Genomic DNA, 19,390 nt, shown 5'->3' on the forward strand with positions numbered 1-19,390 from the left:
GAGGAGGAGTGCAGACGCATGGAGTGTGGGAGGAGTGCAGACGCATGGAGTGTGGGAGGAGTGCAGACGCATGGAGTGAGGAGGAGTGCAGACGCATGGAGTGAGGGAGGAGTGCAGACGCATGGAGTGTGGGAGGAGTGCAGACGCATGGAGTGAGGGAGGAGTGCAGACGCATGGAGTGTGGGAGGAGTGCAGACGCATGGAGTGTGGGAGGAGTGCAGACGCATGGAGTGTAGGGAGGAGTGCAGACGCATGGAGTGAGGGAGGAGTGCAGACGCATGGAGTGAGGGAGGAGTGCAGACGCATGGAGTGTGGGAGGAGTGCAGACGCATGGAGTGAGGGAGGAGTGCAGACGCATGGAGTGTGGGAGGAGTGCAGACGCATGGAGTGTGGGAGGAGTGCAGACGCATGGAGTGAGGGAGGAGTGCAGGACGCATGGAGTGTGGAGGAGTGCAGACGCATGGAGTGTGGGAGGAGTGCAGACGCATGGAGTGTGGGAGGAGTGCAGACGCATGGAGTGAGGGAGGAGTGCAGACGCATGGAGTGAGGGAGGAGTGCAGACGCATGGAGTGAGGGAGGAGTGCAGACGCATGGAGTGTGGGAGGAGTGCAGACGCATGGAGTGTGGGAGGAGTGCAGACGCATGGAGTGTGGGAGGAGTGCAGACGCATGGAGTGTGGGAGGAGTGCAGACGCATGGAGTGAGGAGGAGTGCAGACGCATGGAGTGAGGGAGGAGTGCAGACGCATGGAGTGAGGAGGAGTGCAGACGCATGGAGTGAGGGAGGAGTGCAGACGCATGGAGTGTGGGAGGAGTGCAGACGCATGGAGTGAGGGAGGAGTGCAGACGCATGGAGTGTGGAGGAGTGCAGACGCATGGAGTGAGGGAGGAGTGCAGACGCATGGAGTGGGAGGTAGTGCAGGACGCCTGGAGTGGGAGGGAGTGCAGACGCATGGAGTGCAGGAAGGTGGTGCAAGACGCCTGGAGGTGAGGGAGGAGTGCAGACGCATGGAGTGTGGAGGAGTGCAGAGAGGACGCTGGGTGAGGAAGGAGTGCAGCCGCATGAGTGAGGGAGGAGTGCAGACGCATGGAGTGAGGGAGGAGTGCAGACGCCTGGGAGTGAGGAAGGGTGCAGGACGCCATGGAGTGAGGGAGGAGTGCAGACGCATGGAGTGTGGAGGAGTGCAGACGCATGGAGTGTGGAGGAGTGCAGACGCATGGATTGTGGGAGGAGTGCAGACGCATGGAGTGTGGGGAGGAGTGCAGACGCATGGAAGGAGGGAGGAGTGCAAGACGCATGGTGTGAGGTAGGAGTGCAGACGCATGGAGTGTGGGAGAAGTGCAGACGCATGGAGTGTGGGAGGAGTGCAGACGCATGGAGTGTGGGAGGAGTGCAGACGCATGGAGTGAGGGAGGAGTGCAGACGCATGGAGTGAGGGAGGAGTGCAGACGCATGGAGTGTGGGAGGAGTGCAGACGCATGGAGTGTGGGAGGAGTGCAGACGCATGGAGTGTGGGAGGAGTGCAGACGCATGGAGTGAGGGAGGAGTGCAGACGCATGGAGTGTGGGAGGAGTGCAGACGCATGGAGTGTGGGAGGAGTGCAGACGCATGGAGTGAGGGAGGAGTGCAGACGCATGGAGTGAGGGAGGAGTGCAGACGCATGGAGTGTGGGGAGGAGTGCAGACGCATGGAGTGAGGGAGGAGTGCAGACGCATGGAGTGTGGGAGGAGTGCAGACGCATGGAGTGTGGGAGGAGTGCAGACGCATGGAGTGTGGGAGGAGTGCAGACGCATGGAGTGTGTGGAGGAGTGCAGACGCATGGAGTGTGGGAGGATGCAGACGCATGGAGTGTGGGAGGAGTGCAGACGCCATGGAGTGAGGGAGGAGTGCAGACGCATGGAGTGTGGGAGGAGTGCAGACGCATGGAGTGGGCAGAGCATGGATGGGGGGAGGCAGACGCATGGGGGGATCAGACGCATGAGTGGGGGTGCGAGCATGAGTGGAGGAGGCAGACGCATGAGTGGGATGGAGCTGGTGGGGAGGCGACCTGGAGTGGGGAGGAGTGCAGCGCTGGATGTGGGAGGAGTGCGACGCTGGATGGGGAGGAGTGCAGACGCATGGAGTGGGAGGAGTGCAGCGCATGGAGTGGGGAGGGTGCGACATGGAGTGTGGGGGAGTGCGCGCTGGAGTGGGGAGTGCAGACGCATGGAGTGGGGAGTGCGAGCTGGAGTGGGAGAGTGCAGGCATGGAGGGGAGGAGTCAGAGATGGAGTGTGGGAGGAGTGCGACGCATGGAGTGAGGAGGAGTGCAGAGCATGGGGTGGGAGGAGTGCAGACATGGAGTGGGGAGGAGGCAGACGCATGGAGTGAGGAAGGTGCGACGCATGGAGTGGAGGAGTGCAGACGATGGAGTGGGGAGGGTGCAGACGCATGGAGTGTGGGAGGAGTGCAGACGCATGGAGTGTGGGAGGAGTGCAGACGCATGGAGTGTGGGAGGAGTGCAGACGCATGGAGTGTGGGAGGAGTGCAGACGCATGGAGTGTGGGAGGAGTGCAGACGCATGGAGTGTGGGAGGAGTGCAGACGCATGGAGTGAGGGAGGAGTGCAGACGCATGGAGTGTGGGAGGAGTGCAGACGCATGGAGTGTGGGAGGAGTGCAGACGCATGGAGTGAGGGAGGAGTGCAGACGCATGGAGTGTGGGAGGAGTGCAGACGCATGGAGTGTGGGAGGAGTGCAGACGCATGGAGTGTGGGAGGAGTGCAGACGCATGGAGTGTGGGAGGAGTGCAGACGCATGGAGTGTGGGAGGAGTGCAGACGCATGGAGTGAGGGAGGAGTGCAGACGCATGGAGTGTGGGAGGAGTGCAGACGCATGGAGTGTGGGAGGAGTGCAGACGCATGGAGTGAGGGAGGAGTGCAGACGCATGGAGTGTGGGAGGAGTGCAGACGCATGGAGTGTGGGAGGAGTGCAGACGCATGGAGTGAGGGAGGAGTGCAGACGCATGGAGTGTGGGAGAGTGCAGACGCATGGAGTGGGGAGGAGTGCAGACGCATGGAGTGTGGGAGGAGTGCAGACGCATGGAGTGTGGGAGGAGTGCAGGACGCATGGAGTGAGGGAGGAGTGCAGACGCATGGAGTGTGGAGGAGTGCAGAGCATGGAGTGTGGGAGGAGTGCAGACGCATGGAGTGTGGGAGGAGTGCAGACGCATGGAGTGTGGGAGGAGTGCAGACGCATGGAGTGAGGAGGAGTGCAGACGCATGGAGTGAGGGAGGAGTGCAGACGCATGGAGTGAGGAGGAGTGCAGACGCATGGAGTGAGGGAGGAGTGCAGACGCCATGGAGTGTGGGAGGAGTGCAGACGCATGGAGTGAGGGAGGAGTGCAGACGCATGGAGTGAGGGAGGAGTGCAGACGCATGGAGTGTGGGAGGAGTGCAGACGCATGGAGTGAGGGAGGAGTGCAGACGCATGGAGTGAGGAGGAGGTGCAGACGCATGGAGTGAGGGAGGAGTGCAGACGCAAGGAGTGTGGGAGGAGTGCAGACGCATGGAGTGGTGGGAGGGAGTGCAGACGCATGGAGGTGAGGGAGGAGTGCAGACGCATGGAGTGTGGGAGGGAGTGCAGACGCATGGAGTGAGGGAGGAGTGCAGACGCATGGAGTGAGGGAGGAGTGCCGACGCATGAGTGGAGGGGATGTGCAGACGCATGGAGTGAGGGAAGGAGTGCAGACGCATGGAGTGTGGGAGGGAGTTGCAGACGCATGGAGTGAGGGGAGGAGTGCAGACGCATGGAGTGTAGGAGGAGTGCAGACGCATGGAGTGAGGAGGAGTGCAGACGCATGGAGTGAGGGAGGAGTGCAGACGCATGGAGTGAGGGAGGAGTGCAGACCGCATGGAGTGAGGGAGGAGTGCAGACGCATGGAGTGAGGGAGGAGTGCAGACGCATGGAGTGAGGAGGAGTGCAGACGCATGGAGTGTGGGAGGAGTGCAGACGCATGGAGTGTGGGAGGAGTGCAGACGCATGGAGTGTGGGAGGAGTGCAGACGCATGGAGTGAGGGAGGAGTGCAGACGCATGGAGTGTGGGAGGAGTGCAGACGCATGGAGTGAGGGAGGAGTGCAGACGCATGGAGTGAGGAAGGAGTGCAGACGCATGGAGTGAGGGAGGAGTGCAGACGCATGGAGTGAGGGAGGAGTGCAGACGCATGGAGTGAGGGAGGAGTGCAGACGCATGGAGTGTGGGAGGAGTGCAGACGCATGGAGTGAGGAGGAGTGCAGACGCATGGAGTGTGGGAGGAGTGCAGACGCATGGAGTGTGGGAGGAGTGCAGACGCATGGAGTGAGGGAGGAGTGCAGACGCATGGAGTGAGGGAGGAGTGCAGACGCATGGAGTGAGGGAGGAGTGCAGACGCATGGAGTGAGGGAGGAGTGCAGACGCATGGAGTGTGGGAGGAGTGCAGACGCATGGAGTGAGGGAGGAGTGCAGACGCATGGAGTGTGGGAGGAGTGCAGACGCATGGAGTGTGGGAGGAGTGCAGACGCATGGAGTGAGGGAGGAGTGCAGACGCATGGAGTGTGGGAGGAGTGCAGACCCATGGATTGAGGGAGGAGTGCAGACGCATGGAGTGTGGGAGGAGTGCAGGCGCCTGGAGTGAGGGAGGAGTGCAGACGCAAGGAGTGTGGGAGGAGTGCAGACGCATGGAGTGTGGGGGAATATCTTGCTCACCCGACATCATGACTGGCGCGCGGGGTTATCTGAGGAGGCGCGGTGCTCCCGCACGCCCGGTGTATACAGTGGAGTGTGGGTAAGGTGAACATGGTCGGGGAAACATGGAGAGAAATGCAGGCGAGAGTGTGTCGTCCATTTTGAATGGAAGAGAAGCTTTGTTTCTAAGATAAAGGTAAACATGGTGGCGCCTGCTGGACTCGGTGAGTGAGGGAGGGTTCGCGTGTGTGTGTGTGTGTGCGTGTGTGTGTGTGTGTGTGTGTGTGTGTGTGTGTGTGTGTAGGACAGTGGGCGGGATGGTGGCCTGTGTGTGGGTGGGATGAAGGTTGAAATGTGGTGGGCCCGTTGTTGTCATTGTTGTCATTAGACGAATTAAGAACTGGGTGGGTGTTGGTGCATGATATGGCGGTCCGTGCATGATATGGTGGTCCGTGTATGATATGGTGGTCCGTGCATGATACGGTGGTCCGTGTATGATATGGTGGTCCGTGTATGAAATGGTGGTCCGTGTATGATATGGTGGTCCGTGCATGATATGATGGTCCGTGCATGATATGGTGGTCCGTCTATGATACGGCGGTCCGTGCATGATACGGTGGTCCGTGCATGATATGGTGGTCCGTGCATGATATGGTGGTCCTTGTATGATATGGTGGTCCGTCTATGATACGGTGGTCCGTGCATGATATGGTGGTCCGTGCATGATATGGTGGTCCGTGCATGATATGGTGGTCCTTGTATGATATGGTGGTCCGTGCATGATATGGTGGTCCGTGCATGATATGGTGGTCCTTGTATGATATGGTGGTCCGTCTATGATACGGTGGTCCGTGCATGATATGGTGGTCCGTGCATGATATGGTGGTCCGTGCATGATATGGTGGTCCTTGTATGATATGGTGGTCCGTCTATGATACGGTGGTCCGTGTATGATATGGTGGTCCGTGCATGATATGGTGGTCCTCTATGATACGGTGGTCCGTGCATGATATGGTGGTCCTCTATGATACGGTGGTCCGTGCATGATATGGTGGTCCTTGTATGATATGGTGGTCCGTGTATGATACGGTGGTCCGTGTATGATACGGTGGTCCGTGCATGATATGGTGGTCCGTGCATGATATAGTGGTCCGCGTATGATACGGTGGTCCGTGCATGATATGGTGGTCCGTGGAGGGGGATGACGCAGGGACTTGGTCATGGCGGGACTGGTCATGTACCGTTGCTCTGCTGCTACTGACGGTCATGGTGACAACAGACTCCAAACTGTCTCTCTCTCTCTCTCTCTCTCTCTCTCTCTCTCTCTCTCTCTCTCTCTCTCCTGTCACACTTGAGCCACAACCCGACCGTCATCTCGTTTCCCGAGGAAACTCTGTGTTGGTCTTCAAGTTAACATCTGTTTATTCTGCGCCAACCCTGTGAGTACCTTCACTCCCCCAGACTCTAATAGACCCCTTCCCACAACATGAGTTCCCCCGTAACCCTCGCATTGGCTTCGGTATTGCAGATTTGGGGGATGGGAACGCATATCTTACCCCGTCCTAGATTCTGAGTAGGTGCGCGATCATCGCCGAATGCATTATTTGCTTGGTGGCTGCGTCATGAGAATGATTTGGGAATGAAGAAGGAGAATGCGCAGGTAGTTTAAAGCGTTTGAACAACAAGTTGATGAAAGCCCTTGAGGCAGCACACATACTTCTAGAGCTGGCGGCGTCAACAGAGAAGAGGTAGCGAAAGCTTTGAGGAAGATGAAAGCCGGCAAGGCGGGGGGTTTGGATGGTATTGCAGTAGAATTTATCAAAAAGTGGGTTGACTATATTGTTGACTTGTAAGGATATTCAGTGTCTGCATGGTTCATGGTGAAGTGCCTGAGGATTGGCGTAATGCATGCATAGTGCCAATGTACAAAGGCAAAGGAGATAAAGGTGAGTGTTCAAATTACAGATATATACGTTTGCTGAGTATTCCTGGAAAATTATATGGGAGGGTATTGATTGAGAGGGTGAAGGCATGTACAGAGCATCAGATTGGGGAAGAGCAGTGTGGTTTCAGAAGTGGTAGAGGATGTGTGGATTACGTGTTTGCTTTGAGAAATATATGTAAGAAATCCTTACAAAAAACAGTTTGATTTGTATGTAGCATTTATGGATCTGGAGAAAGCATATGATAGAGTTGATAGAGATGCTCTGTGGAAGGTATTAAGAGTATATGGTGTGGGAGGTAAGCTGTTAGAAGCAGGGAAAAGGTTTACCAAGGATGTAAGGCATGTGTACGAGTAGGAAGAGATGAAAGTGACTGGTTTCCAGTGAATGTAGGATTGAGACAGGGGTGCGTGGTGTCTTCATGGTTGTTTAATTTGTTTATGGATGGTTCGGTTAGAGAGGTGGATGTAAGAGTTTTGTAGAAAGGGGCAAGTACATAGTCTGTTGTGGAAGAGAGGGTTTGGGAAGTGAGTCAGTTGTTGTACGCTGATGATACAGCGCTGGTGGCTGATTCGGGTGAGAAACTGCAGAAGTTGGTGACTGAGTTTGGGAAAGTGTGTGAAAGCAAAAAGCTGAGAGTAAATGCGAATAAGAACAAGGTTATTAGGTTCAGTAGTGTTAAGGGACAAGCTAATTGAGAGGTGAGTTTGAGTGGAGAAAAACTGGAGCAAGTGAAGTGTTTTAGATAACTGGGACTGGATTTGGCAGCGGATGGAACCATGAAAGAGGAAGTGAGCCACAGGGTGGGTGAGGGGGCGAAGGTTCTGGGAGCGATGAAGAATATGTGGAAGGCGAGAACATTATCTCTGAGAACAAAAATGGGTATGTTTGATGGAACAGCGGTTATAACAATGTTATATGGATGGGAGGCATGGGCTATAGATAGGGTTATGCGGAGTAGGGTGGATGCGTTGGAAATGAAATGTTTGAGGATATTATGTGGTGTAAGGTGGTTTGATCGAGTAAGTAATGAAAGGGTAAGAGAGATGTGTGGTAACAAAAGGAGTGTGGTTGAGAGAGCAAAAGAGGTTGTATTGAAATGGTTTGGTCGCATAGAGAGAATGAGTGAGGAAAGATTGTCAAAGAGGATATATATGCCAGAGGTGGAGGGAACAAGGAGAAGCAGGAGACCAAATTGGAGGTGGAAGGATGGAGTGAAAAAGATTTTGAGCGATCGGGACCTAAACATAGAGGGGAGAGGGATGGGGGGGGGGGGGGGGGTGAGGGGTTAGAGGCTTCCAAAAAAACAGAATGACTTGGAACGATATGCTATACCGGGGTCGACGTGTTGTCTGGGGTAAACCATGGAAAAGTCTGTGGGGCCTGAATGTGGGAAAAAGTGCCGTGGTTTCGGTGCATTATACATGACAGCTAGAGACTAAGTGTGAACGAATGTGGCCTTTGTTGTCTTGTCCTGCCGCTATCTCGTTGAAGGGGTGGGGATGATATGTCATGTGTGGCGTGGTGGCGACGAGAATGGACGAAGGCGGCAATTGTGGGTGTGTACATGTGTATGTATATGTATGTCTGTGTATGTATATGTATGTATACGTTGAAATGTGTATGTATGTACATATGCGTGGGTGGGCATACGTACATACATGTAGGGGAGAAATAGGGGAGAAAGAATACTTCCCACGCATTCCTCACGTGTCGTAAAAGGCGACTAAAGGGGACGGGAGCGGGGGGCCAGAAACCCTCCCCTCCTTGTATTTTAACTTTTTAAAAGGGGAAACACAAGAAGGAGTCACGCGGGGAGTGCTCATCCTCTTCCAAGGCTCAGACTGGGGTGTCTAAATGTGTGTGGATGTAACCAAGATGAGAAAAAAAGGAGAGATAGGTAGTATGTTTGAGGAAAGGAACCTGGATGTTTTGGCTCTGAGTGAAACGAAGCTCAAGGGTAAAGGGGAAGAGTGGTTTGGGAATGTCTTGGGAGTAAAGTCAGGGGTTAGTGAGAAGACAAGAGCAAGGGAAGGAGTAGCACTACTCCAGAAACAGGAGTTGTGGGAGTATGTGATAGAGTGTAAGAAAGTATATTCTAGATTGATATGGGTAAAACTGAAAGTTGATAGAGAGAGATGGGTGATTATTGGTGCATATGCACCTGGGCATGAGAAGAAAGATCATGAGAGGCAAGTGTTTTGGGAGCAGCTGAATGAGTGTGTTAGTGGTTTTGATGCACAAGACCGTGTTATAGTGATGGGTGATTTGAATGCAAAGGTGAGTAATGTGGGAGTTGAGGGAATAATTTGTATATATGGGGTGTTCAGTGCTGTAAATGGAAATTGTGAAGAGCTTGTAGATTTATGTGCTGAAAAAGGACTGGTGATTGGGAATACCTGGTTTAAAAAGCGAGATATACATAAGTATACGTATGTAAGTAGGAGAGATGGCCAGAGAGCGTTATTGGATTACGTGTTAATTGATAGGCGCGCGAAAGAGAGACTTTTGGATATTAATGTGCTGAGAGGTGCAACTGGAGGGATGTCTGATCATTATCTTGTGGAGGCGAAGGTGAAGATTTGTAGGGGTTTTCAGAAAAGAAGAGAGAATGTTGGGGTGAAGAGAGTGGTGAGAGTAATTGAGCTTGGGAAGGAGACTTGTGTGAGGAAGTACCAGGAGAGACTGAGTACAAAATGGAAAAAGGTGAGAACAAAGGAGTTAAGGGGAGTGGGGGAGGAATGGGATGTATTTAGGGAAGCAGTGATGGCTTGTGCAAAAGATGCTTGTGGCATGAGAAGCGTGGGAGGTAGGTTGATTAGAAAGGGTAGTGAGTGGTGGGATGAAGAAGTAAGATTATTAGTGAAAGAGAAGAGAGAGGCATTTGGACGATTTTTGCAGGGAAACAATGCAAATGAGTGGGAGATGTATAAAAGAAAGAGGCAGGAGGTCAAGAGAAAGGTGCAAGAGGTAAAAAAGAGGGCAAATGAGAGTTGGGGTGAGAGAGTATCATTAAATTTTAGGGAGAATAAAAAGATGTCTTGGAAGGAGGTAAGACAAGGAGGTAAGAAAGTGCGTAAGACAAGGGAGCAAATGGGAACTTCAGTGAAGGGGGCGAATGGGAGGTGATAACAAGTAGTGGTGATGTTAGAAGGAGATGGAGTGAGTGTTTTGAAGGTTTGTTGAATGTGTTTGATGACAGAGTGGCAGATATAGGGTGTTTTGGTCGAGGTGGTGTGCAAAGTGAGAGGGTTAGGGAAAATGATTTGGTAAACAGAGAAGAGGCAGTAAAAGCTTTGCGGAAGATGTAAGCCGGCAAGGCAGCGGGTTTGGATGGTATTGCAGTGGAATTTATTAAAAAAGGGGGTGACTGTATTGTTGACTGGTTGGTAAGATTATTTAATGTATGTATGATTCATAGTGAGGTGCCTGAGGATTGGCGGAATGCTTACATAGTGCCATTGTACAAAGGCAAAGGGGCTAAGAGTGAGTGCTCAAATTACAGAGGTATAAGTTTGTTGAGTATTCCTGGTAAATTATATGGGAGGGTATTGATTGAGAGGGTGAAGGCATGTACAGAGCATCAGATTGGGGAAGAGCAGTGTGGTTTCAGAAGTGGTAGAGGATGTGTGGATCAGGTGTTTGCTTTGAAGAATGTATGTGAGAAATACTTAGAAAAGCAAATGGATTTGTATGTAGCATTTATGGATCTGGAGAAAGCATATGATAGAGTTGATAGAGATGCTCTATGGAAGGTTTTAAGAATATATGGTGTGGGAGGCAAGTTGTTAGAAGCAGCGAAAAGTTTTTATCGAGGATGTAAGGCATGTGTACTAGTAGGAAGAGAGGAAAGTGATTGGTTCTCAATGAATATAGGTTTGCGGCAGGGGTGTGTGATGTCTCCATGGTTGTTTAATTTGTTTATGGATGGGGTTGTTAGGGAGGTGAGTGCAAGAGTTTTGGAAAGAGGGGCAAGTATGCAGTCTGTTGTGGATGAGAGAGCTTGGGAAGTGAGTTAGTTGTTGTTCGCTGATGATACAGCGCTGGTGGCTGATTCATGTGAGAAACTGCAGAAGCTTGCGACTATGTTTGGTAAAGTGTGTGAAAGAAGAAAGTTAAGAGTAAATGTGAATAAGAGCAAGGTTATTCGGTATAGTAGGGTTAAAGGTCAAGTCAATCGGGAGGTAAGTTTGAATGGAGAAAAACTGGAGGAAGTAAAGTGTTTTAGATATCTGGGAGTGGATCTGGCAGCGGATGGAACCATGGAAGTGGAAGTGAATCATAAGGTGGGGGAGGGGGCGAAAATTCTGGGAGCCTTTGAAGAATGTTTGGAAGTCGAGAACATTATCTTGGAAAACAATAATGGGTATGTTTGAAGGCATAGTGGTTCCAACAATGTTGTATGGCTGCGAGGCGTGGGCTATGGATAAAGTTGTGCGGAGGAGGGCGGATGTGCAGGAAATGAGATGTTTGAGGACAATATGTGATGTGAGGTGGTTTGATCGAGTAAGTAAGTGTAAGGGTAAGAGAGATGTGTGGAAATAAAAAGAGTGTGTTTGAGAGAGCAGAAGAGGGTGTTTTGAAATGGTTTGGTCACATGGAGAGCATGAGTGAGGAAAGATTGACCAAAAGGATATATATGTCAGAGGTGGAGGGAACGAGGAGAAGTGGGAGACCAAGTTGGAGATGGAAAGATGGATTGAAAAATATTTGGTGTGATCGGGGCCTAAACATGCAGGAGTGTGAAATGCGTGTAAGGAATAGAGTGAATTGGAACGATGTGGTATACCGGGGTCGACGTGCTGTCAATGGATTGAACCAGGGCACGTGAAGCGTCTGGGGTAAACCATGGAAAGTTGTGTGGGGCCTGGATGTGGAAAGGGAGCTGTGGTTTCGGGCATTATTACATGACAGCTAGAGACTGAGTGTGAACGAATGTGGTCTTTGTTGTCTTTTCCTAGCGCTACCTCGCACACATGAGGGGGGAGGGGGATGTTATTTCATGTGTGGCGAGGTGGCGATGGGAATGAATAAAGGCAGACAGTATGAATTATGTACATGTGTATATATGTAAATGTCTGTGTGTGTATATATATGAGTACATTGAGATGTATAGGAATGTATATTTGCGTGTGTGGACGTGTATGTATATACATGTGAATGGGGGTGGGTTGGGCCATTTCTTTCGTCTGTTTCCTTGCGCTACCTCGCAAACGCGGGAGACAGCGACAAAGCAAAATAAAAACATAAAAATAAAAAAGAATTATGTATGTATATGTGTGTGTGTGTGTGTGTGTGTGTGTGTGTGTGTGTGTGTGTGGGTATGTGTGTAGTGTGTGTGTGTGTGTGTGTGTGTGTATGTGTGTGTGTGTGTGTATGGGTATGTGTGTGTGTGTGTGTGTGTGTATGGGTATGTGTGTGTGTGTATGTGTATGTGTGTGTGTGTGTTGTGTGTGTGTGTGTGTGTGTGTGTGTGTGTGTGTGTGTGTTTGTTGTATGTGTGTGTGTTTGTTGTATGTGTGTGTGTGTGTGTGTGTGTGTGTGTGTGTGTGTGTGTGTGTGTGTGTGTGTTTTTGTGTGTGTGTGTGTGGTATATGTGTGTGTCTGTGTGTGTGTGTGTGTAGTATGTGTGTGTTTTTGTGTGTGTGTGTGTGTGGTATATGTGTGTGTCTGTGTCTGTGTGTGTGTGTGTATGTGTGTGTGTGTCGCACTAGTATAACGTGTAGTAACGTATGTATTCACTTGGCGCAGGTATCCCGACGGAGGTGTACTTCTTCGGGACGCAGGTGACCATGGTGCTGGTGGGCGTCATACCAGGTACCATCGTCTTGAGCCAGGTCTTACTCCCCATTTTCTACAATGCCAAGATCGTCTCCCTCAACGAGGTCAGACTTATCTAAAAAAAAAAAGAAACTCTTTCATTATTTCTTTCTCCTCTCGTTGACATATCATGATTGAGACAATGTTGATCAATGATGACATTCCTCCGCTGCTCAGACAGTGGACGGGTCTGTTATGTCCCGCGCACACCGCTCCTCACGGCGTCGCAGACGACCACTATATACGTGTCTCCTCTTCCTGGGTCAGTACCTGGAGCTGCGGTACAAGTCGTATTGGCTACGCCGGGCGGTCACCACCTGCCACCTGCTGGTCGCTGCCATCTACATGGGGATGTGCCTGTACGCTCCCTCGCTGGCCCTCTCTACCGTCACCAGCCTGTCCACCACCTCCTCCATGATCATCATGGGCACAATATGTACCGTCTACATCACTATCGTGAGCAGGGCTTCCTCTTTTGTTGTTCTCTCTCTCACTAATGTTAAGAAATGATCAAGAAATCTTGGACGTGTTGGTGTGTGCACGGCTTTTCGTTCAAAATCTCGAAATCATAAACACGGAAGTGAGGATATGTCCTCACCAGATGAGGTGAGAAACCATCCTCTCGGAAAACAGTGCAATTTAGCTTTTGGGAGAAACCTGAACAGGTATAGAGTTCCAGAATTGAGCAGTGTAAGGAAAGAAACAAATATTACATATATTACCGAGGTGCCAAGGTTCACACATGTTATCCCGATGTATTGCGAGGTCTACCAAATGGAAAGAGACACACAGTCAGCGACAGATATGATATCTAGAAAAGTTGATTGCTCTGCATGACCTTAGAGTCGACCCCTTCATCTTAAAGATGTGAGAGATCTGTACATAGACTATTATCCTGTCGTATATTTGGGTCAACTGTTCAGAAGAGAGGAATGTTGGGCACAAGAGGACTTCCAATTACCTTGAATATAGACGTAGCTCTTTCTGGAGTTCCTATAATCATCTAACATGGAAACTTCCGAGCTAGACGAAAATAATGTGACAGTGATACCAAGTGGGTTTTGTTGTGGTGACTGGTGGGACTGCAGAGTTTTATATTTTTTATCATTTATTATACTTTGTCGCTGTCTCCCGCGTTAGCGAGGTAGCGCAAGGAAACAGAAGAAAAAATGGCCTAACCACCCCACATACACATGTACATACATACACATCCACATACGCACATATACATACTTATGCATCTCAACGTATACATATATACACACACAAACATATACATATATACACATGCAAATAATTCACACAGTCTGCCCTTATTCATTCCAGTCGCCACCCCGCCACACATGAAATGACAACCCTCTTCCCCCCCGCATGTGCGCGAAGTAGCGCTAGGAAAAGACAACAGAGGCCACATTCATTCACACTCAGACTCTAGCTGTCATGTATAATGCACCGAAACTACAGCTCCCTTTCCAGAGCCAGGCCCCAAAAAACATTCCATGATTTACTCCAGACGCTTCACATGCCATGGTTCAATTCATTGACAGCACGTCGACCTGGGTATACCACATCGTTCCAAGTCACTCTATTCCTCGCAAGTCTTTCACCCTCCTGCATGTTCAGGCCCCGATCACTCAAAACTTTTTCACTCCATCTTTCCACCTCCAATTAGGTCTCCCATTTCTCGTTCCCTCCATCACTGACACATATATGCTTTTTGTCAATCTTTCTTCATTCATTCTCTCCATGTGACCAAACCATTTCAAAACACCCTCTTCTGCTCTCTCAACCACACTCTTTTTACTACCACACATCTCTCTTACCCTTTCATTACTTACTCGATCAAACCACCTCACACAACATATTGTCCTAAAACATCTCATTTACAGCACATCCACCCTCCTCCGCACAACTGTATCTATAGCCCACGCCTCGCAACCATATATCATTGTTAGAACCAGTATTCCTTCAAACATACCCATTTTTGCTTTCCGAGATAACGTTCTCGACTTCCGCACATTTTTCAACGCTCCCGGAACTTTCGCCCCCTCCCCACCCTATGACTCACTTCCGCTTCCATAGTTACATCCGCTGCCAAATCCACTCTTAGATATCTAGAACACTAAGCTTCCTCCATTTTTTCTCCATTCAAACATCCTTCCCAATCGACTTATCCCTCAACCCTACTGTACCTAATAACCTTGCTCTTATTCACATTCACTCTCAGCTTTCTTCTTTCACACACTTTACCAAACTCAGTCACCAGCTTCTGCAGTTTCTCACCCGAATCAGCCACCAGCGTTGTACCATCAGCGAACAACAACTGACTCCCTTCTCAAGTTCTCTTATCCACAACAGACTGCATACTTGCCCCTCTTTCTAAAACCCTTGCATTAACTTCCCTAACATCCCCATCCATAAACAAATTAAACAACCATGGAGACATCACGCACCCATGCCGCAAGCAAACATTCACTGAGAACCAATCACTTTCCTCTCTTCCAACTCGTACACATGCTTCACATCCTCGATAAAAACTTTTCACTGCTTCTAACAACTTACCTCCCACATCATAGATAATACCTTCCACAGAGCATCCTTATCAACTCTATCATACGCCTTCTCCAGATCCATAAATGCTACATATAAATCCATTTGCTTTTCTAAGTATTTCTCACATACATTCTTCAAAGCAAACACCTGATCCACACATCCTTTACCACTTCTGAAACCACACTGCTCTTCCCCAATCTGATGCTCTGTACATGCCTTCACCCTCTCAATCAATACCCTCCCACATAATTTACCAGGAATACTCAACAAACTTATACCTCTGTAATTTGAGCACTCACTTTTATCCTCTTTGCCTTTTACAACGGCACTATGCTTGCATTCCGCCAATCATTAGGCACCTCACCATGAGTCATTCATACATTGAATAACCTTACCAACCAGTCAACAATACAGTCACTCCCTTTTTCAATAAATTCTACTACAATACCATCCAAACATGCTGCCTTGCCGGCTTTCATCTTCCGCAAAGATTTTACTACCTCTTCTCCCTAACCCTCTCACTTCGCACACCACCTCGACCAAAACACCCTACATATGCTACTCTATCATCTAACACATTTAACAAACCTTCAAAATACTCACTCCATCTCCTACTCACATTACCACTACCTGTTATCACCTCCCCATTAGCCCCCATCACCGATGTTCCCATTTCTTCTCTTGTTTTACGCACTTTATATATCTCCTTCCAAAACATGTTTTCATTTTCCGTAAAATTTTATACTCTCTCACCCCAGCTCTCATTTGCCCTCTTTTTCATCTCTTGTACCTCTCTTTTGACCTCCTGCCTCTTTCTTTTATACACTTCCCCGTCATTTGCACTATTTCCCTACAAAAGTCGTCCAAATGCCTCTCTCTTCTCTTTCACTGATAATCTTACTTCTTCATTCCACCACTCACTACTCTTTCTAATCTGCCCACTACCCCGCTTCTCATGCCACAAGCATCTTTTGCACGAGCAATCACTGCTTCCCTATATACATCCCATTCCTCCCCCATTCCCTTTACGTCCTTTGCTCCCACCTTTTTCCATTCTGCACTCAGTCTCTCCTGGTACTTCCTCACACAAGTCTCTTTCCCTAAGCTCACTTACTCTCGCCACTCTTCACCTCAACATTCTCTCTTCTTTTCTGAAAACCCATACAAATCTTCACCTTCGCCGCCTCAAGATAATGATCAGACATCCCTCCAGCTGCACCTCACCGCATATTAACATCTAAAAGTCTCTCTTTTGCGCGTCTATCAATTAACACGTAATTGAATAACGCTCTCTGGCCATCTCTCTTACTTACATACGTATACTTAAGTATACCTCTCTTTTTAAACCAGGTATTCCCAATCATCAGTCCTTCTTAGCACACAAATATACAAGCTCTAAACTATTTCCATTTACAACACTGAACACCCTATGTACATCAATTATTCCCTCAACTGCCACATTACTCACCTTTGCTTTCAAATCACCCATCACTATAACCCGGTCTCGTGCATCAAAACTGCTAACACATCACTCAGGTGCTCCCGAAAAAACTTGCTCCTCATGATCTTTCTTCTCATGCCCAGGTGCATATGCACTAATAATCACCCATCTGTCTCCATTATCTATACGTATATATAATTTCTCGGGTCTAGAGCACAAGACCCGTTTCCCGAACTACCTCGGCACTACTCCGGTTTTAGCAGGATTAAACCTCATTCATAAAGCTGTAGATTGAGTTCGAGATAAGTAGCTGGACTTCCAGGAGGGTACTTAGACTTCCAGAGGGGTGGCTGTACTCTCAGAGGGGCGACTGGACTTCCAGAGGTGTGGCTGGACTCCTCCAGTTAGTGAGGGGAGGCAAGACAGTCTGGACTGGCAGCCAAGTGACCGTGTTCTGACGGTTGGTGACTGATATTACAATCAAGCGGTCGTAGACGGACAGAGACAGAAGCATCGTCCGAGGAGGTATAGTAAACGTGCCAAGAAAGTTAAAAAAAAAAACATATTTTCTTCTCGCAAGTTAGTCCAGTCGTTTGCCAATGTTCGTAATTCAAGTTTGGGCGGCCGGAGGTTGAAGTGCGTGGAGGTAAGAGGCATCACAAGCTTGTGATATGACAGACCAATCAGGAAATAATACGGTGCATCTTCAATGCAAGGGATAAGAGGCGAAAATACATCTAAAAGTGATGGGAGTGTGGTCGTTGATGGCTGACTGTGAAGAGGGGGCTTACAGTGATGGTTCCGAGTCCTTCAAGAAGGACGGGCTTGAGGGTGTTCATCAAGTACGAGGCAGGAGAGGATACGTTCATTCTCATGTGGGCTGAAGTAAGTCATCGAGCTCCTCCTGAGCAAAATGGGGCGTCAGGGGGCCTCGTATAGCAGGAACCCCGGTTAACAGAGCTCAAGGGGAAGCAGACGACACGAGGGAGCGAGGTGCTGAGCTGGACGGACAGACCTTCAGCAGCTGACGATAGATGTCTCCATGTCCTCACTCCGCCAGGGAGGCGCGGAGCAGGCACTTTGATGTTCACATTACCAGCCTACAAACCTCCGCCTCTGAGGCATAATGGTGAAGGCAGTTGATGACAGCTGGCGATGTACGGCGTGAGGTGAGAGAGAGATATCACCGGACACCTGGTTATCTGAGGAGAGCAAGATAGATAGCGAGAGAACCATCATGTACATGGTGCCTTCTTACCCTTGAGAAGACAGCGAATGTTGTGTGAAGATGAAGGGAAAATGAGTCATGGTTATCGGATGGGTGGTTAGGGGTCAAGACACCTCGTTGGCAGCCCGGGGTTGAGAGCATGGGTTCGAATCCTATATATATATATATATATATATATATATATATATATATATATATATATATATATATATTGTTACGAACTCAGTAGTTATTGAAGCAAGGTCGCCAGTAACATATATATGTTACAAATACTACACTGGTCCTCGTCTTTGCAAGGACGGTAGATTTGTAATATAGTACAACTCAGGATAACGCTATCTTAACGTTATAGGGTTAAAACAAACACCAAGGTTAGAATTACTTGTAATGAAAAGAATTCAAATGTACAAGGTGAACACATAAATCAGGCACGAATCATTTACGTTAACACTGAACATGAGTTTAACACTGAACACGAGTTAACATTGAACACGAGTTAACATTGAACATGAGTTAACATTGAACACGAGTTAACATTCCAGATAAGATTTCAAACCAGGAGATCTCTTTCCGTTGACACTTTGTTCGATAGCATTACATTCAGTTAGATTCTGACGTGACACAATAAACATAAACTGTAAACATCATTGTTATACTTAGTTAAGCTTGACTTGACACAGTAACATATCATTACACTTAGTTAAGCTTGGCATGACACAGTAAACATCGTCGTTACACTTAGTTAAGCTTGGCATGACACAGTAAACATCGTCGTTACACTTAGTTAAGCTTGGCATGACACAGTAAACATCGTCGTTACACTTAGTTAAGCTTGGCATGACACAGTAAACATCGTCGTTACACTTAGTTAAGCTTGGCATGACACAGTAAACATCGTCGTTACACTTAGTTAAGCTTGGCATGACACAGTAAACATCGCCGTTACATTTAGTTAAGCTTGGCATGACACAGTAAACATCTTACAACCTAGTTAAACTTGACGGGACACAGTAACATCTTACAACCTAGGGCAGCGGTGGCTACGGGGTTCGAGACAGGGAAAGCCTACATTACCTTGCTGGGCGCGAGACTGTTGACGGAATCCAAGTCTCAGACGATCGTCTGAGCTTTTATCTGAATGACCAGCAAGGCAGGAACAGCTGGCCACGCCTCGACCCGCCACCTAGTTCTACTATAGGTCACAATGACACAATTGCCCTTGATAGGTCAAGAGACTGGTTGTCACGCCCTCTCCTCGACGTGATTGGCTGAAGGAGGCCTAAGGTCCGGCCTACATATGTGGCGTGCATTCAAACTCCTCTGTTCCTTTGTCCACGCCGGCAGAGAACGCACGTGACGACACACCGTAGCTGTTCCCATGGTTGGACCTGACCCCGTCGTTGACCTGACGTTTGGGTGCTATAGGACTGGTCAAGGTCTGGGTCAAGACATAATTACTAAGGCAATCAACACGGTCAGGGAAAGGGAGATCCGGGCCGATAGCAGCCGCTTCCTACACCAAGACACGCCATACACAGAGATACACCAAGACACATATACGAACCACGTGGACACAAACACACGTGTTCGTAACAATATATATATATATATATATATATATATATATATATATATATATATATATATATATATATATATATATATATATATCTATATATATATATTTTTTTTTTATTTTAATTATAC

The 19,390-nt window shown here is 48.9% G+C and overlaps 1 protein-coding gene across 2 annotated transcripts in view; it reads left to right on the top strand.

Annotated features, from left to right (window-relative positions):
• LOC139748377 (sodium-coupled monocarboxylate transporter 2-like) overlaps window positions 1-19,390 on the top strand; it is a 218,079-nt gene that overhangs the window by 106,299 nt on the left and 92,390 nt on the right. For both annotated transcript variants that reach the window (XM_071661490.1, XM_071661489.1), the window contains exons 2-3: window positions 12,393-12,526; window positions 12,729-12,917. In XM_071661490.1, the coding sequence (XP_071517591.1) occupies window positions 12,393-12,526; window positions 12,729-12,917 (323 nt within the window). The remainder of the gene's footprint in view (window positions 1-12,392; window positions 12,527-12,728; window positions 12,918-19,390) is intronic.

This window comes from Panulirus ornatus, chromosome 73 (assembly GCF_036320965.1).
Source record: "Panulirus ornatus isolate Po-2019 chromosome 73, ASM3632096v1, whole genome shotgun sequence".
Lineage (NCBI taxonomy): Eukaryota > Metazoa > Arthropoda > Malacostraca > Decapoda > Palinuridae > Panulirus > Panulirus ornatus.